Genomic DNA, 18,385 nt, shown 5'->3' with positions numbered 1-18,385 from the left:
TATGCACCCATTTACCCGTGCACCCATGTACCCTGTGCACTCATGCACCCAAGCACATGTGCACCCATGTACACATGCACCCACGCACACACGTATACCTGCACTTGTGCACCCATTTACCTGTGCACTCATGTCCCCATGCACCCTGTGTACCCATGCACCCATGCACCACTGCACCCCTGCACTTGTGCACCCATTTACCCGTGCATCCATGTACCCCTGCACTTGTGCACCCATTTACCTCTGCACCCATGTACCCATGCACCCTGTGTACCCATGCACCCCTGCACTTGTGCACCCACGCACTGCTGCACCTGTGTACCCCTGTACTTATGCACCCATGCACCCCTGCACCCACGTACCCCTCTACTTGTGCACCCACGTACTCATGCACCCATGCACCCCTGCACCCCAGCACTCATCCCCTCCTGCCCGCAGTTGCTGTGGGCGCAGCAGCAGCCGCCATCCCCACCCCGTCCCCCCCACCAGCGTGACCCATAGGCGACGGCGCTATAATTACCCCTCTCTCCTCGTGCGGCTGCCAATATTTACAGGTCTCCCTGTGGACGGGCGCTGGCATTTGGCACGACACCCTGTTTATTGCCGCACCAGCTGGGCGCCGGGGCTGTTTTCCCCGCTGGGTGCGGGTCCCGAGGGGCTGTGCACGGCCGCTTCCCCCCCCCAGATGTTTCTGGGTCAAGTTTTGCAACTGAGCGGAGGGGCCGGCTGGCTCATGGCCGTGCGCGCCAGCGTGGGGGGCAGCTCTCGCAGCCCTCCCTACGGCTGCTCCTGCAGCTGGGGGTACAAAAGACCCCCCCAAGCCCTGCCTGGGGAGGGAAGGGGGGACCCTGGTGCATGGGCCGGGCATGGGGGCTGCCTCTCCCCGGGGCTCCCTCTCCCCTCCAAGCACAGCCTGGGGACCCACGGGCCAGGCGCATCTTTGCACCCCAGCAGTGGCCGCATTTTGGGGGTGCAAAGGGAGATGCTCCTTATAAGCCACCCCCCCACTGCTGCTGGCCCGTTCCTGGCACCATCACAATATCCGAATGACCGCGGGGCTGCTTTTTGCCCCTCCGCACCCCCACCCCTCTGTCGTTGTGGGGTCCAGCCCCAGGATCTGGGCTCGCTCCCCCCCGGGGTGTGCGGCCGTTTGGCCCCGGGGAGAAGCCTGGCCCTGTTTACCCCCCAGCTCCGGTTTCGGCGTGCCGGCAGCCGCGGCACGGGCGGGCAGGGCCTCCCGGACAGCCTGTCCCCAGCTTGTTTACCGCCGCCGGCGGCATCCCGATGGCTCAGTCCCGTGTGACAGGTGCTGCTTCCCCGGACACCCGACCCCGTGTCGGGATTTGGCTCCTCGTGACCGGGGAGCGACTTATAAATAGCGGGACGAGGGGTATCGCCGGCAGCCGAGAGCGGGTGAGAGGAGCGCGTTGTCGTGCCGATGGATTTCCAAGCCGGCATCCTGCGGGATGGCAACCCCATGGAGAGCCTGGAGAAGCAGCTCATCTGCCCCATTTGCCTGGAGATGTTCAGCAAGCCGGTGGTGATCCTGCCCTGCCAGCACAACCTCTGCCGCAAGTGTGCCAACGATGTCTTCCAGGTGAGAAGGGGGTCCCTGCACCCATACCCATCCCCTGCCCGGGCTGGAGGTCACCGGGAAGCTCACGGTGCTGTGGGGATGCTCATGGACCCCCCACCCCCATGTGCATCTTCCCCTTTCCCAGGCCGCCAACCCGTACTGGCAGAGCCGAGGCAGCGTGATTTCGGGGGGCCGGTTCCGGTGCCCATCGTGCCGCCATGAGGTGCTGCTGGACCGTCACGGCGTCTACGGGCTGCAGAGGAACCTGCTGGTGGAGAACATCATCGACATCTACAAGCAGGAATGCTCCAGGTGGGCACGGGTGGCCGTGGCTGATTGCTTGTGCCTTGGCCCGGCGGGGACACGGGGACACGGGGACACGGGGACGTGGGGATGTCCACCTCCCCACCCCCAGCACCATCGTTGAGACTGCAGGACATTGCAGCTGGGCGAGAAACTGGGGGGCTTTTCTGCTGGCTCAATGGTCCCTGATACAAATCTTCCTCCCCTAACCCAAATCTTCCTCCCCCAAGCCAAATCTTCCTCCCCCGACCCAAATCTTCCTCCCCCAAGCCAAATCCCCCCCTGTCCAGAGCAGTTCGGATCTCTGGGTGGCTCAGGGGGATGGTGGGTCCCTGGGGGGTGGTGGCAGCAGGGCAGGTCCTGCCCCCCCCCCGCTCTGCAGCTGGAGCGTTCGGTGGGAGATAAGAGGCGTGGGGGACAAATCCAGGCTCTGCTCGTGACAGCAGGCACTGCTGGCTGATAAGGGACAGAGGGACAGTTTGGAGGGGACCCACTCGGGAAGAACATGCAGCTGGGGGGGGGGGCGGAGGGGTCACAGCTTCTCGAGGCAGAGCGGTGGCCCTGGCCAAATTCCCCGAACCATTGTAAATATTGTTTGAGAGCCATGGGGACGGGGACGATGGCACGAGGCAGGTGTCTGCAGCCCCGGAGGGGACGCGGGGGGCCAGCACCGGGTTTGCTTCAGTGGGTCAGCTTGTCCCCGTGTCCCCCATGTCCCCCCCCCTTGCTGCAGAGGGGACGATTCGGCTGCAACCCCCAGCTGGGACCCCCCCGGGGGTTTCTGGGTGCCCCCGCTCCGGTCGCGCTTTGGGTGACAACAATAAATCCCGGCAGCCCAAGGCTAAAATTAGGCACTTGTGCAGTGTCCCTGGAGCGCGGCCCCAGGGCCTCCCATCCACCGGTGCCAACTGCTGCCGTGCCCAGCGCTGCACTGGTTTAAACTGGGGCTTACTGGGCTCGGGGCTTATGGAGGCACAGAGGTTCGTGGCTCCTGAAGGAGCGAGTGTGGGGTTATGCCAGGATCTGGCCTCTTGCCTGGGGACCTGATTGTGGGGTGGCTGTGTGGCATCGGTGGGGATGTCACCAACGTGGGGATGATGCTGCAATGGGGACATCATCACGGCAGGGATGTCCTTGAGATGGGGACGTCACCCTGATGGGGATGTCACCCTGATGGGGATGTCACCGCGGCCGTGCCGCTCTCTCCAGCAGACCGCTGAAGAAGGGGGAGCACCCCATGTGCAAGGAGCACGAGGACGAGAGGATCAACATCTACTGCGTCACCTGCGAGGTCCCCACCTGCTCCATGTGCAAAGTTTTCGGCGCCCACAAGGACTGCGAGGTCGCTCCCCTGCAAAGTGTCTTCCAGGGCCAGAAGGTGCTGTGAGGGGGAACGGGGGGGCCGGGGGGGACATGGCCGGTCCTGGGGCGATGTGCTGAGCTGGGACGGCCACAAATAGCACTGGGACCCGCTCACGGGGTATTAATAACCCCCGGGTGACTTCGCCCAGGAGACAGCCTATATTTAGAATGGCCGCAGCTCGGGGGGGACGTGGGGGGAGCGGAGCTGGGGCCGGGCAATGCCCAGCCCATCCCCACGTCAGGATGGGAGATGTCCCCGTCCCCGTCCCTGCTGGGGTTCAAGCTGTTTCCGTCCGTCTGTCCCTGCCCAGACGGAACTGAACAACTGCATCTCCATGCTGGTGGCGGGGAACGACCGGATCCAGACGATCATCTCCCAGCTGGAGGACTCGTGCCGGAGCACCGAGGTGAGGACGGGGGAAAAGGAGCTCTCTGAAACCCGGGGGTGAAACCTCAGCCGGGGGGCATTTGGGATGGCCAGGAGGGAGCCGGAGCCCCCGGGAGCAGGGAATTCCTTGGGATGCTGCCGGTGCTGAGGGACACACGGGTGGTATCCCTTGCCCCTCGTCCCCGCAGGAGAACAGCGAGGCGGCCAAGCGGGAGCTCTGCGCTCGCTTCGACGCGTTGGCAGCGCTGCTGGAGGAGAAGAAGTCGGAGCTGCTGCAGCGCATCACCCGCGAGCAGGGCGACAAGACGGGCTTCGTCCAGGGCCTCATCCGCCAGTACAAGGAGCAGCTGGAGAAGTCAAGCCGGCTGGTGGAGACGGCCATCCAGGCGATGGAGGAGACCGGGGGGGCTGCCTTCCTCATGGTAAGACCCCCAAACCCTCCCCCCGCCGGTGCCCACATGGGCTCCCAGTGGCTCAGGGACATCCCGGCGGCTGCCACGCGGCTCCGCTCACCTCTCCTCTTGCTCCCCACAGAACGCCAAGCAGCTCATTAAAACGTAAGTGCCCAAATTGGGGGGAAAATTCAGCCATCCCCAGTCCCTGTCCCACAGCTGGGCAGGATTCGGCCACGGGGTGCCCAGGTGGTGAGCGTGGGAATGCCCCGACCCCCCCACCCTGGCACCCCGCAGTCCCCCAGCCCGGCAAGGGGACAGGGGGGGACACGGCCGTGCTCTCCCTGCCCAGGATCGTGGAGGCCTCCAAGGGCGGCAGGCTGGAGAAGATCGAGCACGGCTACGAGAGCATGGACGCCTTCTCGGTGAGCCTGGACCACCTGGCCGAGGCGGTCTGCGCCTTGGACTTCAACCCCGGTAATTCAGCCCCTGACCCCCCCCCCCATGCCCCTTTACCAACTCCCACCCACCTGGTGGCACCCGCCGTGTTCCCCGGTGGCCCCACCGTGACGTTCAGCTGCCTCTTTGCAGCCGAGGAAGATGAGGAGTACTTCGATGGGGAGGAAGAAGATGTGGAGCAGGACGCAGCGCCCGAGAGGGCAGTGATGGGTAAGAGGGGCGGCACGGCCAAGCCCACCTCCCCGGGACCCTCAAGCATCCGTGGGGGAGCTTCGGGGGCTTGGACCCCCCCTCAGTCACCCCCTCCTCTCCCCCAGCAGCTCCCCAGTAGCCGCAGCAACGTTGCCGGCGCAGGAGAAACGCCGCGGGCGCAGGATGTCCGGCGACGGGACTCGGGACGGGGGGGACACGCTGCGGGGGCCGGTGGCCTCGCGAGCCGGCGCCTGCTCCAGCACGGGACACTTTTCTATACGGGTGCAAACGGGACAATTCCGCATGTTTTATATCTTCCTTGTTTTGTATATAATTGTCACGGATTTGAATTTTGTGTATTTTGTAAAGAAAACCGGTGGTTTGGGTGGTTTGTCTTTTTTTTTTTTTCCTCGCCTCTTGTTCTCGGCTTGCCAGCCCTGCGATGGGCACCGGGGATGCGGGTGGGGTTGCCGGGCAGGGGCGATCACCAGTGCCTGGCGCTGACACCTCCCGGTCCAACACTTAATTTTTGGCCTCATTAGCACCTCCAGCAGCACTGGCACCCTGCGGCTGGCCGCCTGCCCCGGGGATGTAACAGGTCAGCACCCAGCAGGATTTATCTCCTGGTGATGGGGTGCCTGGGGCCAGCGCTCGACGGGGCTTGGGGATGTGGCGGGGGGGGTGAGGGTGCTCCGGGCTGTGCCAGTCCCCGAAACGGGGACAGCCTTGGCATCGAGCTGCCGGTTTGCTGCCGGCTGAGCTCACACCACTGCAAAAATATACCACGAATGCAAAAATATACCACAAATGCTTTTCTCCTGCAAAAATATAAGCCCGGCTCGCTGCTTGGCCAAGGGGAAACTGAGGCAGCGCCTGCAGCCCTGCTCTGGGCTGTGCCACAATTGCAATTAACCCCAGGGCAATTAGCGCTGCTCCCCCGGGGCGGTGGGCAGGAGTCACCGCTGGGGGGGTCTGGTCCCAGGCTTGTCCATCACATGGCTGCTCCATGGCTGGATCTAAACTGGGGGGCCCGAGGGCTCCCTGGAGCGGGCAGGGGGGTCACCGGGTGCCTTTGGGAGGGGGGGGGATGCACACCCGCCCCCCCGCCTCAGGGGTTGCATCCATGCCCTGGTGCGCGGTTCCTGGGGGGTGCCCATGGAGGGTCCCAGAGCAATCCCCCCCCCTCCGTCAGCAGCCCCCCGGGTGCTGGCTGAGCAGGCCCACCCCGGGGCAGGCGGCCGCGGGTGCTTTGCAGCCGGCCTTGGCCCTCCCTCCCCCGGCCGGGCTTTGCACACGAGTCCCCGGCGCTTCACACGGGCCGAGGCCACCGGCTGCCACCAGCGCCGGCCACGCAGCGGGGTCCCCCACCCCGGCCCCCCGCCCCGGAGGAGGATGGCAGCCGGCGAGGAGAAACAGCACCTGCTGAGCGAGGGTGCAGGCGGGTAGGGGGGTGCCCGGGGGGGCTGGGGACGTGGTGTCCCCTCTTCCCCGTGGGGCTCCCTGGAGGCATCTGGCCAGGGAAGGGGCTGGGGGGGGAGCATTCAGGGTCCAACCCGCTCCCCAAAATTCTCCCAGGCCCCCCGCTCCGGCCCCCAACCACCCTTCTCCCCGGCAGGTCCTACCTGGGGGCCGTGCAAAAGAACGGGCACAACTCGGTGCAGGGACAGGCGCCCGCCCTGGAGCTGGGGGCACGGCACAGCCGGCACTGCCACGCGCGGGGGGCCGCCGGCCGCCCCGGCCAGCAGCAGCGGGCACGCAGGAAGCTCTACCTGGCCGCTGGCATCTGCCTCTTCTTCATGGTGGGGGAAGCCGTGGGTGAGTGGTGGGTGCAGGGTCCGGCTGGGGTGGTCCCATGGGGGCACCCGGAGTGGCTGCCCGCAGCCCCTCTTGTCCTGATTCCCCGCTGCCGGTGTGGGCAGGGTGCGGGCAGGGCTCCCCGTTGCTTTTCGGTGGGTCGAAGCGCCCAGAGGGGCCCCCAGGGTGACCTGGTCCGTGCCCGGCTCAGGGTGGGAACCCCCCAGCGATGCCACCCCGATGTCCCCGCTGCCCCCTCTCCGCAGGCGGGTACCTGGCGCACAGCCTGGCCATCCTGACGGACGCAGCCCACCTCCTGACGGACTTCGCCAGCATCATGATCAGCCTCTTTGCGCTCTGGGTGTCTTCACGCCCCCCCACTAAAACCATGAACTTCGGCTGGCACCGGGCAGGTAATGGGGTGGCACCACTCCTGGGCCTGCCATCTGGCTCCCAGGGACCCCAGGGAGCACTCGGAGCACCCCAGGGTGCCCTCCCCGTGGGGACCCGGTGCCTCGGGGAGCCCTGGGGGGCATGGGGAGCCCCGGCAAAGCCGCGGGCAGGGCAGGGCACAGGCACCGCCGTCCCTGTGCAGGGAGCAACCCCAGGGATGGGTGCTGGGTGCCCACCCCGAGCCCCGGTGCTGCCAGGGGGCCGGGAGGGTGCTCGGGCTCGGTGCAGCAGCTCTGCAGGGCAAAGCAGCAACGTGGGGCTGGGGGGTCCTACCCACAGAGATCCTGGGGGCCCTGCTCTCCGTGCTCTCCATCTGGGTGGTGACGGGTGTCCTGGTCTACATGGCGGCCCAGCGCCTGCTCTCGGCTGACTACGACATCGAGGGCAGCGCCATGCTCATCACCTCCGCCTGCGCCGTGGCCGTCAACGTCGTGTACGTACAGCCAGGTCTCATCCCCCCTGGGTGTCCCCCACCCCGTGCCTGGTGGCCCTGGGGACGTCACCGCTGCCCTGCCTGCAGGATGGGGGTGGCCCTGCACCAGACGGGGCACGGGCACAGCCACGGGGTGGATGGCGGGCAGCCCAACGCCAGCGTCCGCGCTGCCTTCGTCCACGTCGTGGGGGACCTGCTGCAGAGCGTCGGTGTCCTCATCGCGTCCTACATCATCTTCTTTAAGGTCTGGGTGGTCACGGGCGCAAGGGGGATGGGGACACGGGGACAGCGGCTTCAGCCAGCCCTGGCCAGGCACGGGGGCGAGATGGAGGGGACCGTGTCCCCTCCCCACTGGTGCCGAGGGGGATTTGGGGTGGGGTGATGGCTCCGGAGGGGCCTCACCCTCTCGCACCCTCTCCAGCCCGAGTATAAGTTCGTGGATCCCATCTGCACCTTCCTCTTCTCCGCGCTGGTGCTGGGGACAACGCTGACCATCCTCCGCGACGTCCTCCTTGTCCTCATGGAGGGTAGGGACCCCCAGGGGGGGGTCCGGGCCGTGGGGCCACCCATGGGTGCGGCGTCCCCCGTCCCTCCAGCGCCTGTGGCTCTCCCTCCCCAGGCACCCCCAAAGGGATGGACTTCAACACCGTGCAGGAGACGCTGCTGGCGGTGGAGGGGGTGGAGGCCGTGCACAGCCTCCACATCTGGGCGCTGACGGCGGCGCAGCCGCTGCTCTCGGTGCACATCGCCATCAGTGAGTGTCGCTTCCCGGGGGAGGGAAGGATTCGGGGTTTCACCCACACCCCGCCATCCCCTCCCTTGCTCCTTGCAGACGCGGGTGCCAGCGCGCAGGAGGTGCTGGAGGAGGCCAGCTCCCGGCTGCAGGGCACCTTCCGCTTCCACACCACCACCATCCAGGTGGAGAGCTACTCCGAGGAGATGCGGGACTGCCGAGAGTGCCAGCCCCCCCGTGACTGAGCCCCCCACCGGCAGCCCCCCTCGTGTCCCGGGGGGGACTTTTCAAGCGTGGAAAATAAAGCGGAGCAAAGGGCTGGGTGCGTGCAGGGGGGGATGTTGGGTCTGGTGGCGCCGGGGTTTTATCTTGGGTGTCTGCTAGGAGCGAAGGCAGCAAGGACGGACCCAGGGCTGCAGCGGCCGCAGGAGAACAGCTGTTGGAGGCCAGCAGCCTTAATTTTCCTTATTTCTATTCAGCTGGGGGGAAAGGCAGCTGAAAACGACCCTTTTCCCTTCTTCGTGGAACACTGTGGGGCAATGGGGTGCTGGGGTGCCCAGGGGCTGCGGGGGGACCCATCCCAGCCGGGGGCAGGGAGGACACACTCGCCCCGCTCTCGCCTCTTATCGCTCCCCTCTTTGCCCTTGGGAAGCCACAGGACTCGCCCTCCCCGCGGGGCTGGGGGCCGGGGGGGCTGCGTGCACAGCTGGGTGCCACGTGGGTTGTTCCCAGGGTGCCCGGGTGGCCGCTGATGGCAGAAGCATCGGTGCAGCAAACCGCCGGTGCTCCCCCCCGGGCACAGCCCGCTCCCCCGCATCCTACAGCCACCGGCCGGACTCTGCCTCTCCACCCGCCTTTATTTTACTGGTAAAACCCAATAACGAGTAAAACCCCGTCAGCAGCCACCGCCTGCTCCGGGAGGGCTCCGTGCACCAGGAACGGGGCACCCCGAGCCGGCCCCGACCCCAATCCCTGGCAGCCCTCAGGGTTTCTCCAAGCGTGGGTATTTCTTGCGCAGGACGGAGACCTGGTCCTTGAAGAGGACGGGGTCGAGGCGCAGCTGGGAGGACACGAGGGGCATGTAGCCGAACCAGTCCACCAACTGGTTGAGGCAGTCCTGCCGCTGGGAGAAACACCGGCTGCCGGCCGCCCCCGCCGTGCCCTTCACCTTGGCAGGAGGGGAGCGCGGGGGTGAGGGGCTCCGCTCCCCGGCTGGGGGGGTCCCCACATCCCCCGCCTTGCACCCTACCTGCTGGGGCACGGTCTCCTTGTGCTGCTTCCGCTGGGTGACCTTGATGGGGGGCAGTTTGGTGACAGCAGCCACGAGGACGTTCATCAGGATGTCCTCGCAGGCAGCCAGGCCGTCCACCAGCTCCCGCAGCCCCGCCGGCAGGTACTCCGTGAAAAGACTGTGATAATACCTGGGGAGGCAGCGAGGGGGGGGGCAGGATGCGGCCGAGCCCCCCGCCCCGCCAGCCCCTCCCCGGCCGGGTACCTATGGTAGAAGGCGGTGGCGGTGAGGACGATGGAGAGCTCGTTGGTCCATTTGGAAGTGTAGCCCCAGCGCCTCTGCTCGGTGTCCCAAAAGTGGCTTCGCGTGGGGAAGCCCACGATGCGCTCGGGGAAGCTGCGCCACACCACGAAGGCAAAGTCCACCTGGGATGGGGGACGGTGTCACCGGGAACCTGTGAGAAGGGGCTCACCGCCACCCCTGCCTTCCCCTGGAGGTGTGCCCCGGGCGTGGGGACATGGGGACAGCGGGCACCGCTCCCTGCCAGCCCCGCAGCGACCACTGAGCATCCTTCCCGGCTCGGTACGGGGCCGGGGACTGCAGCATCCATGGCCTCACCTCGCTGGTCGAGAGGCTGGTGTGCTCGTCCAGGCTCAGCACGGCGTCCGTCCGGATGGCCGCGTAGGGGAAGAAACGGTCGCTGAGCTACGGGGAGGGGTGGAAAATCAGGTTGGGATGTGCCATGGGGTGGGTGCCCCAGCTCCCTGCCCGCACCCCGGCTCCTCTCACCTTCCTCCCGCCCTGGATGATGGTCAGAGGCACGGCCGTCTGGGGCCATTTCCCGCTCGGCGGCGGCGGCTTCTCGCAGCTCCACAGCACCAGGATCTGCAGGGGAAGGACCAGCGTGTCCAGGGGTGTTTGGCCGGGCTGACCCGTCGGGGTGGGTGGGTGCATGGGTGTTTGCAGGGCAGCCAGGGCTGAGTACCCCCCCCCAGCACCGCAGCGGGACCTGCTCCAACCCAGCTCACCCCAACACCATCTCACGGTGGTTTGGACCCACGGGTGGTCCCACCTCCGCCCCAGCAGCCTGGGGTGACAGCTCTGCCCACCCAAGGGTGACACCAGCAGCCCCCCCCTCCCACCCCCAACCCCACCCTCGCCCTTCCCAGCCCACGGGTCCCTGCCCCATCCCTCCTGCTGCATCCCCGGGAGCTGCACCGAGCGGCACAGGACTCAGCTCCCCCCACCTGGGCGCAGTACTGGGATCCAGAGACGGCCTGGATGAGCCTGAGGATGGGCTGGGAGAGGGAGCCGGTCGGTGAGACGGCCCGGATGAAAGCCGTGAACTTCTCGGAGGGGCTGGAACCTTGAAAAAGGCGGGGAGAGGGTAGGTGTCGTGGCATGCACTGAGTTTGCCGTGCTCAGCCGGGGCAGGCGGGGCCCTACCGTGCTGCAGGTAGTAGAAGGGAAAGTCCCCGGGGTGGGTGGAGAAGTCAGGCAGGGCCAGGAGCCCCCCGGGCAGCGTGTTCCAGAGGAAGCGGGAGCGGGAGCGGTGCGGGAGCAGCCGGTCCTTGATGATCTGCCAGAGGCCGGAGAGATGCTGTCAGCACCCCGGTTGTGACCCCAGGGACCAGGGGGGTGGTTGGGGGGGGCTCACCTCCAGCGTGGTGTGCACGATCTTGTCGACGGAGGAGAAGTACGCGTCCCAGAGGAACTGGGTCTGCTGCCGGAAAGCCAGCACGCGCTCGGGGTGGATGCAGCGGACGGCGGAGGGGATCTGTGGCGGCGGGGGGGGGGGAGCTGGTTTCTCACCTCGGCCCCCCCCCCCGACCCCCCAGCAGGGTTGCCTTGCCTCCGTGACCTCCGTGCCATCCCGAGGGACACCCCGTGGCCAAGGATGCTGTGCCGTTGCCCCGCTGCGGCTCTGCCACCTCCTCTCCCTGGAGCAGGATCTGGTCCAGGGCCCCCCGAGGGCTTTGGGTTTGTGGAGATGCTCAACACCCCCCCAGGATGAACGATGCCCCAGGGCTGTGGCTGGGACAGGACCCCCGCTCCAGGCTGAATGAGACCCCCCTGCATCCACCCGCGGGAGGGCTGCCGGGCTCAGCTGCAGAGGTCTCACCCCCAAGCTTGACTGGGGGCTCCGCCACCATTACGGGGGGGTCCCTTGTGTCCTGCACGGGGCAGGATCCGGCCGCGGTACCTGCAGCAGCAGCCTCTCATTGCCCACGACAGCGGCTTTGCCCCAGTCGATGGCCTCGGCGAAGGGCAGCTCCCAGCCGTCGCTCAGCAGCACGGGGATGCAGGCAGCCTGCGGCGGGACCCCACACAGGCTGGGACAGAGCCCCCGGACCCCGGGGTGGGGGTCCCCGATCCCCCCCCAAGCCCCCCCCGTACCTGCAGTGCCTCCAGGAAGCGGAAGGAGCCCAAGCGCCTGCCCCGGGGCACGATGCAGAAGGTGGAATTGTGCAGCAGCTCCTGGTAGTCGAACCTGGGATGGGAGACGGGGTGGGGGTCAGGCACGGCCACCCCGTGACCATCCCGGGGGGGTCTCGCTGGCACCCAGCAAGGCTGAGCATCCCTCTCGGGGGGGCACGGAGCCAGCCCAGGGAAGCGTTAGGATCCATCGGGGCTCTGAACATCCCCAGCTCCGTGGGGCTGGTGGAGCAGAGAAACCCTGGGTGATGGAGGGACACTTCCACCATCAGAAAGGGAACCTGTGGCGGAACCAGGAACCAAATCCGGCTGGAAGAGGGTGGTCAGGATAAGACCCCGGTGCTCAGGCAGCGCTTGGCTTTCCATGGGGTTACCCAGCTCCCTCCACCCACCTGTAATGAAACCCCATGCAAAGCCAGCGCCCAAAACCCTCCAGCCCGAAACTGCGGTGACTCCTCTGCCGTGCCCAGACTTGCCGGGCAGGATTGGCCCTGCCTGCCCTGGCAGCGTTTCGGCAGGGGCAGGGGGCCGGCTGCCCGCAGGGGTGCAGGCAGCGTACCCCCTCCCCGGGCAGGGCTCGCGCCGTGGGGCTATGAAAGCCCCTTCTGTGCGGTCGGTGGGGAGAGGCGCGTCCGCTGCCGGGTCCCTGCGACCGCGCCGGAAAATCCAATATTGACATTAAGTCGGGACAGACCCCGTCTGTTCCTGCCCGCGGGGAGGGAGGGATGGGGCAGCCGGGTCCCGGGTGGGCCTGGGGGGACGCGCGTGGTCCAGCCCGGGGGGGGGCCGCAATGCCAAAGGGCTGGTCCCCAGGGGGAAGGGTCTCCCCGCCGTGGGGACGTGGGGCTGGTGCCAGCCTGGGGGTTGAGGACGTGTCCCCTCCATGGGTGCTGGAGCACCCTGGAGCATCCCGGCACCCCGGGATGTGGGAAATCGGCCCCAAGGCACAAAGTTTTACGATCAAAACCCGCCTCCCGATGAACCACCCCAACGTCTCCAATGGATCCCGAAAACCCCATGAGCGCACCCTGCCCCAACAACACCCCAGCTCCTGGCCGAGGGACCTGCCGGAGGGGCGAGGGCGGCTCAAACAGCACCCAGACCCCCGCCGTGAAACCGCAGCAGCGACGGCCACATCCCCAGGGCTGGACGCTGCCAGCACCCGCCTTTGGGGCAGCCCCGCTGCCACCCGCTCCTCGGGGACCCCAACCCGGCCGTGACCACCAGCACCTCTGCGGGGCCGTTCCCACCGCCGGGCTGGGCGGGCAGCAGGATGCGTCCCCCCGGGCAGCCTCCCCTCGCAGGCAGCCGTTGCGGGGAGGCTGGCGCCGGCCGGACTGCGGGGCCAAAACCTCCCGATGGAAATACTTTGCTCTTGACGCGCTGCGGTTTCCGGGTAATCACGCCGTCAGGGCTTCCTTGTTTTGTTAGGAGCCGGGACGGGCGCCCGCCGCGCTCCCTCCGCCCGGCCCCTCCATGGCTCCGGCCAGGCCCGGTGCCGCCGGGGGACCTGTCGGCTCCAGAGAGCCTTTCCCAACCCGCTTTGATTGCTTTAAACCCGGGGCAGCCCGCAGCAGGGCCGGACTGCGGCGCTGCTACAAGCCACCCTTTATCCCGGCACAGAACCGGTTTGTTTTAGGCAGACCCCCGGGCGCGAGGAGGGTGATGGAGCCCCCAGCAAGGCCTTCCTCTGCTCCTCCGCCGCACCGGCACCCGCCGCCCCGAGCAAACGGGGACGTCCCCAATGCACGGGGCAGACGGGGCAGTTGGGGTCTCACTTTGCCAGCCGCGGTGTGTCCCCTCCCCGCTGGCCTGTCCCCATAGTCACTCTGCCACTGTCCCAGCTCCGGATCTGGGGACATCTTCTCCTGGGACAGGAGGGCACAAATGCCCCCGCGCGAGGTCGGGCAGAGCTGGCCCAGCGCGATGGAGATGCCGATGGCTTTTTGCCCGGGTGTCGCATGGGGACGAGCAGGATGGCGGAGGCACGGGGTCACGCAGGAGCACGCTGCCCTGCGCCACGTGTTCCCCGTCTATCTGCTGCCCAAAGCCATCCCGGGCGAGGTGTAAATCTCCCTGTCCTTGCAAACAGCATTAGGGGATTACCTGGGCCGGGCGGGAGGGGCATTTCCCATCCCACCACCCCTCGGCACAGCGCGGGGCTGACTTGGACCCCCCGTCCCACCAGCCTGCGGTGTCTCCCACCATCCTCGTCCCCAAAAAGGCTCCGCCGCAGGGGCTGACCCTGCCAGGCTGGTGGCACCCGCCGGACGAGCCCACGCGGTGCCCGAGCCACCCCGAAGCCCTGGCTAATCCCGGTGCCCGCAGCACCCCAGCTCCGCTTTTACCTCCCAGCACCTCCTAAGACGCTTTGAGGATGATGCCCAACGTGGCCTCTCCCCATCTGCTCTCCGGCTGGGTGGCTGCGGGATGTCCCCAGGCTGTGGGACGGGGACCTGCCCATCGCCGGTGGGATGGGGTCTGTGCTTACCCGCCCTGCAGCGGGCGGCTGGTGACGGGTCCCAAGCAGCAGGACGGGGAGGCGAGGAGCTGGCATGCGTCCCCGCAGCACGGGACCCCCCCAAACCCTCAGAACTTTGTCTCTCCAATTTTCCCACCGGGGTCCATCCCACGCTGCCACCACCGTCCCCGTTTGCAGTGCCGGCAAGGGGAGATGCAGGGGGACCCCCCCCCCATACCACGTCCAGGTGAGCTCGGGGCCGCCCACGCCGGGATGCCCAAGCACCCGCCAATTTTGCGGGATTTTTAGCAGAGCCAGTGAGGGGGGGATGTTTTGGGCTCATCTCCAAAATAAATGTTTTTGTTAGGGGAGGGCAGGAGGGGGGAGAAGAAAAGCATCATTCATCAGCGTTAGGAAAAAGGGAAATCGTATTAGAGGCAGCCGCGGTGATTGCAGATAAGAGCCGCTCTTGCCAGATTACTCGAACTTTAATACAGAAGAGGAAAGCCCTCAACAGCCAGCACCGCGCTCCCCGCTATGGAAGTGAAACCCCCAGCTATTTCGGGAGAGCCCCAAAACTTTCCTCTCTCCCCACGTCTGGAAGTCCAGCCACCACAGACGGGCACGGCTGCACCCCGCAGAGGGGCAGGAATATTTGCGGGGTGTCCCCCCCACCAGACCCCTTTTCCCACCCCATCTCCGACTCACTTTTCGTAGTCGACGTTATCCTTGTCGCAGCGCGTGTCCTTGTGCTTCTCCCAGTCCTTGCCGTGCTTGCAGGTGGTGAGGGAGATGATGTCCTTCCCGTTGTGGATGTGGTGCAGCGCGTTCCTGGTGCCGGAGCCGATGCCGGTCAGGTACCGCTTCCCCTTGAACACCAACAAGTATTTCTTTTTTGGATGGATCGAGTCCTGATACAACCACCCCCTCTCCCCGCCGCGCTGCGGGTGGTCCTTGGAGAAGAGAGGGATGGAGATGTCGAAGCCGGGCCTGAAGCTCTCGGTGTAGAAGCTGGCTTTGGCCAGGATGGCCTGGCCGATGTCAAAGCCCAGGTCCTCGGTGTAATTGGGCCAGGTACCCGAGTAGAGGTTGAAGATGAGGTGGTTACGGCCGCCATTCCAGAGCGGGAAGCTGCGGATTTTCTCATCGACGTTACGGACGTATTGACCCGAGAGATGGTCGCGGTCCAGCGTGTCGATGCTGAGGATGAAGAGGCAGGCTTCCTCGGGGTTCGGGGTGTAGTAGCGAGAGCGCTCGATGGAGGTGAGGATTTTGTCGTAACTCTCCGAGAGGGGCTGGTCCCTCTCCCGGGGGTAGGTGAAGACTTTGAAGCCGTGCTTCTCGCACCTGGAGAAGTCGAAGCAGGTTTCCATCCGGCATCTGCTGTTCTTGTAGACGCTCAGCCGCGCCGCCCGCCGTGCCCGGGGCGATGGCAGCGAGGGGTCCCCATCGCTCTGGAGCTCCTTGGGGTCTGCAAAGCTTTTGAGGAGGGACCGATCCGTCCAGTGGGGCCAGTTCCTCCGGGCTTCGGCTTTCCTCACGGAAAAGAAAGAGAAACGATGCAGCTGGTCTCCGAAGAAGAAGAAAAGCAGGAGCCAAGAGGCAAGGAAAGTCAGGAAAATGTATTTCTTCCTGGTCTGCATAGGTTCACACGCGGCCCCGGCTCCTCATCGGGCTCAGATGGGCGCCGGAGTCCGGTCGAAAGGCCGACGTCCCGAACCCCAGGCGGGCGGTGGGACGACTCCCAGCCCCCAGGTATTGTCCCGTGGCCCTTGCGGCCCGTGGGAGCGTGGATGAACCCCACTTGCTGCCAAGTCCTCTTGCTGCCCCCTCCGACCAGGGCTGCGCCGGCTTTTCGGGGCCGTCCCTCTCTCCAGCTGCGGAGCAGAGCTCGGTGCAGCGACGTCCCGCTCCCTTCCCTGCGGTGCAGCGTTTACTTCGCCGGGCCCCCGTGCCGCGACAATGACATTTCCATCGCCTCTTGGCCCCGCTTCAAATCCCTGGAGAAGGGGAGAGGTCACGCCGTCGCTGTCCTGCCGCCGCCAACCCTGTCACCGCCAGCAGCTCCCCACGTCCCCGCGGTGGGACCCCCCTCCCCAGACCCCTTCTGGGAATAAAACCTCCCGCTCCCTCCGGAGCCCCCGACTCTCACCACCCCGCTCCTTCCCTGCCTCCGAGCCCGGTTCTCCCGTTACCTTTGGGGACACGCAGCTCCGGCTGGGTTTCGGGCCACCGTGTCCCGAAGTCTCGATACACGGTTCCCCGCGGCTCCGGGCTGCATCCCCGGCCGGGGAAGGCGGCGGAGCAGCCGCCGTGCTTCCCTGCCGGGCTCCCCCCGCCTGCGGCGCAGCGCTCCCGGTGCGCGGCCGCACGGAGGAACCGCTGCCGCTGCGGGAGGCTCCGCGCAGCCCCGGTCCCGGGGGTGTCCCCCTCCGCTCGCCTGGTTGGGGGGGGCTGAGGGGGGTGTGTGTGTGTCCCCTTGTCACCTTGTCCGTCTGTCCCTGCGTTGGGCTGCCTGTCCCCGTGTCAGCGTGGGCTGCCTGTGCAAGACCCCAGCTGCCTGCACCCCTCGTGGCTGCCTGCCCCCGTGTCAGGCCGCCTGGACCCCCGCCCCGGGGCTGGCTGTCCCCCGTCCGTCTGTCTGTCCCCGTCCCGGGGCCGGCTGTCCCCCGTCCGTCTGTCTGTCTCCCCCCCGGGGCTGGCTGTCCCCCTGTCCCCTTGCCTGCCCGTCTCTTCCCCGGTCAGTGCCCGGCCCCGCTGCCCGGCCGGTCCCCGTGGTCCATCACCCCCCCGGTCCCTCCATCACCCCCCCGCTCCGTGCCCCCCCGCTCCGTGCCCCCCCCGCCCGCATCTGTTACACCGCGTCCTATTCCCACCGTCACAACATTCACCCTTGGCCCCGCCCACCCGCCTCCCATTGGCCGTCTGAGCCCCCGTGGGCGTGGTCCGCGCCGGCCAGCGGGCGCGCCCCGCGGAGCCCCCCCCTGCGGCGGCTTCCCATTGGCCGCGCCCTGACGCCCGCAGAGCGCCCACGTGGGATGGGGGTTCCCCGCGCTCCGGGGGGGGGTACCCGGAGCGGGGAGGCCGGGGCTCCGCAGGGTCCCTGCGCTGCCCGCCTGCTGCGGGACCCCACGCGAGGGCCGTCCCACGTCCCGTGTCCCCACTCGTGTCCTGCTCGCGGGGCCGTCCGGTGTCGGAGAGCCCCGAGGGGAGCGGCGTGTCCTGCCGGTCTCAGCCCTCGGGTGCGGCTGCCTTCAGCCCCCCAGCCCCTCTGTGCCCTGGAGCCCCCCGGGGAACCCCCAAAGGGACGGGGTAGTTATAGGGCAGCAATGGGGTCACGGTGGGGCAGCGATGGGGAACCACCTCCACCAGTGACAGCCCTGGGCTCCGATGTCACCTCCGGGCTCCAGTGACCCCTGGGCTCCAGTGGCACCCCCGGGCTCCAGTGAGATCCCCGGGGCTCCAGCGACCCCCGGGCTCCCCCCACGGGAGGGACCTCCCTTCTCGCAGCTCTTGCCGAAGACAAACCCGGCTTCAAACCCAGCCGCGCACGGGAGCCGGGGCCACGGCACAAAGCTGGTGGTGGACATGGGGGGTTCACCCTCCCACAGGGCAGAGATGGGGGTCCCAGCCTGGCCTGACCCCCCCCAAATCAGCCGTCCACAGCGCACGGCTGTGAAAACTCTTGATAGGGTGGCTGGAACGGGAGCTGAGTGGGACCGTGGGCCGAGTTAATCCCTTTAAAGAAAGCCCCTGTAAACACCGCGTGAGCCCAGCGAGGGGGGGACGTGGTCAGCAGCAAAGCCAACCAGCCCCCAGCGGCACCCACATAACCGGGACCCCAGGGGTTCCCCTGTGGGACCCCCACACCCCTGTCTTGCAGGGCTCGATCGGAGGCGAGAGTAGGATGGCCCCCAGCAGCCAGACTCGCCGCCTTGAGCAGCCCCCCACCGTTTCCAGCCAGGACCCTCTCCAGGGTGATGCGGGGGTGCTGGGGGGGCTGAGCCCCACCACAGGGAGCCAGGCGTGGGCTGGAGCGGGCAGCAGGGGCAGGTCGGGGCTCGCCTCTCCCACCCTGCCCCGGCATCCCTGGCCGCGCCAGCCGCCCTCCGCCCTGCCCCGCCGGCTGGGCAAGCCGGGACGCGACGGAGCGCTGGATCCCATCCATGGGT

At 67.3% G+C, this 18,385-nt stretch overlaps 3 protein-coding genes across 7 annotated transcripts; 2 read left to right on the top strand and 1 right to left on the bottom strand.

Annotated features, from left to right (window-relative positions):
• Nucleotides 1-1,398: 1,398 nt before the first annotated feature.
• Nucleotides 1,399-5,330, top strand: TRIM63 (tripartite motif containing 63). 4 transcript variants are annotated; one of them, XM_075173913.1, is made up of 9 exons: nucleotides 1,399-1,597; nucleotides 1,722-1,888; nucleotides 3,092-3,257; nucleotides 3,553-3,648; nucleotides 3,818-4,051; nucleotides 4,164-4,186; nucleotides 4,374-4,498; nucleotides 4,613-4,690; nucleotides 4,801-5,057. In XM_075173913.1, exons 1-9 carry the CDS (start codon nucleotides 1,439-1,441, stop codon nucleotides 4,809-4,811), a joined length of 1,059 nt encoding a protein of 352 aa, XP_075030014.1. In that variant the 5' UTR covers nucleotides 1,399-1,438; the 3' UTR covers nucleotides 4,812-5,057. The 4 variants fall into 4 exon arrangements, with proteins under 4 accessions (XP_075030014.1, XP_075030013.1, XP_075030012.1 ...); XM_075173912.1 differs by having other exon boundaries at nucleotides 4,798-5,057; XM_075173911.1 differs by having other exon boundaries at nucleotides 1,402-1,597; nucleotides 3,089-3,257.
• Nucleotides 5,331-5,989: 659 nt separating this feature from the next.
• On the top strand, nucleotides 5,990-8,404 carry SLC30A2 (solute carrier family 30 member 2). Its single transcript, XM_075173204.1, has 8 exons — nucleotides 5,990-6,114; nucleotides 6,288-6,487; nucleotides 6,733-6,879; nucleotides 7,199-7,352; nucleotides 7,440-7,596; nucleotides 7,774-7,879; nucleotides 7,972-8,106; nucleotides 8,185-8,404. The coding sequence occupies exons 1-8, from the start codon at nucleotides 6,065-6,067 to the stop codon at nucleotides 8,328-8,330; spliced, it is 1,095 nt and encodes a 364-aa protein (XP_075029305.1). The 5' UTR covers nucleotides 5,990-6,064; the 3' UTR covers nucleotides 8,331-8,404.
• A 521-nt stretch (nucleotides 8,405-8,925) lies between these two features.
• Nucleotides 8,926-16,570, bottom strand: EXTL1 (exostosin like glycosyltransferase 1). 2 transcript variants are annotated; one of them, XM_075173542.1, is made up of 12 exons: nucleotides 16,409-16,570; nucleotides 14,922-16,213; nucleotides 11,714-11,807; nucleotides 11,520-11,627; nucleotides 10,974-11,093; nucleotides 10,763-10,895; nucleotides 10,564-10,682; nucleotides 10,106-10,201; nucleotides 9,935-10,021; nucleotides 9,581-9,741; nucleotides 9,335-9,506; nucleotides 8,926-9,253 (listed from the first exon to the last, which is right to left on the bottom strand). In XM_075173542.1, the coding sequence occupies exons 2-12, from the start codon at nucleotides 15,854-15,856 to the stop codon at nucleotides 9,068-9,070; spliced, it is 2,211 nt and encodes a 736-aa protein (XP_075029643.1). In that variant the 5' UTR covers nucleotides 15,857-16,213; nucleotides 16,409-16,570; the 3' UTR covers nucleotides 8,926-9,067. The 2 variants fall into 2 exon arrangements, with proteins under 2 accessions (XP_075029643.1, XP_075029642.1); XM_075173541.1 differs by having other exon boundaries at nucleotides 8,951-9,506.
• Nucleotides 16,571-18,385: the final 1,815 nt, after the last annotated feature.

Source organism: Calonectris borealis, chromosome 25 (assembly GCF_964195595.1).
Source record: "Calonectris borealis chromosome 25, bCalBor7.hap1.2, whole genome shotgun sequence".
NCBI classification, from domain to species: Eukaryota; Metazoa; Chordata; class Aves; order Procellariiformes; family Procellariidae; genus Calonectris; species Calonectris borealis.
The sequence above is the reverse complement of the archived record's forward strand: the minus strand, read 5'-3'. Positions and strand labels throughout refer to the sequence as shown.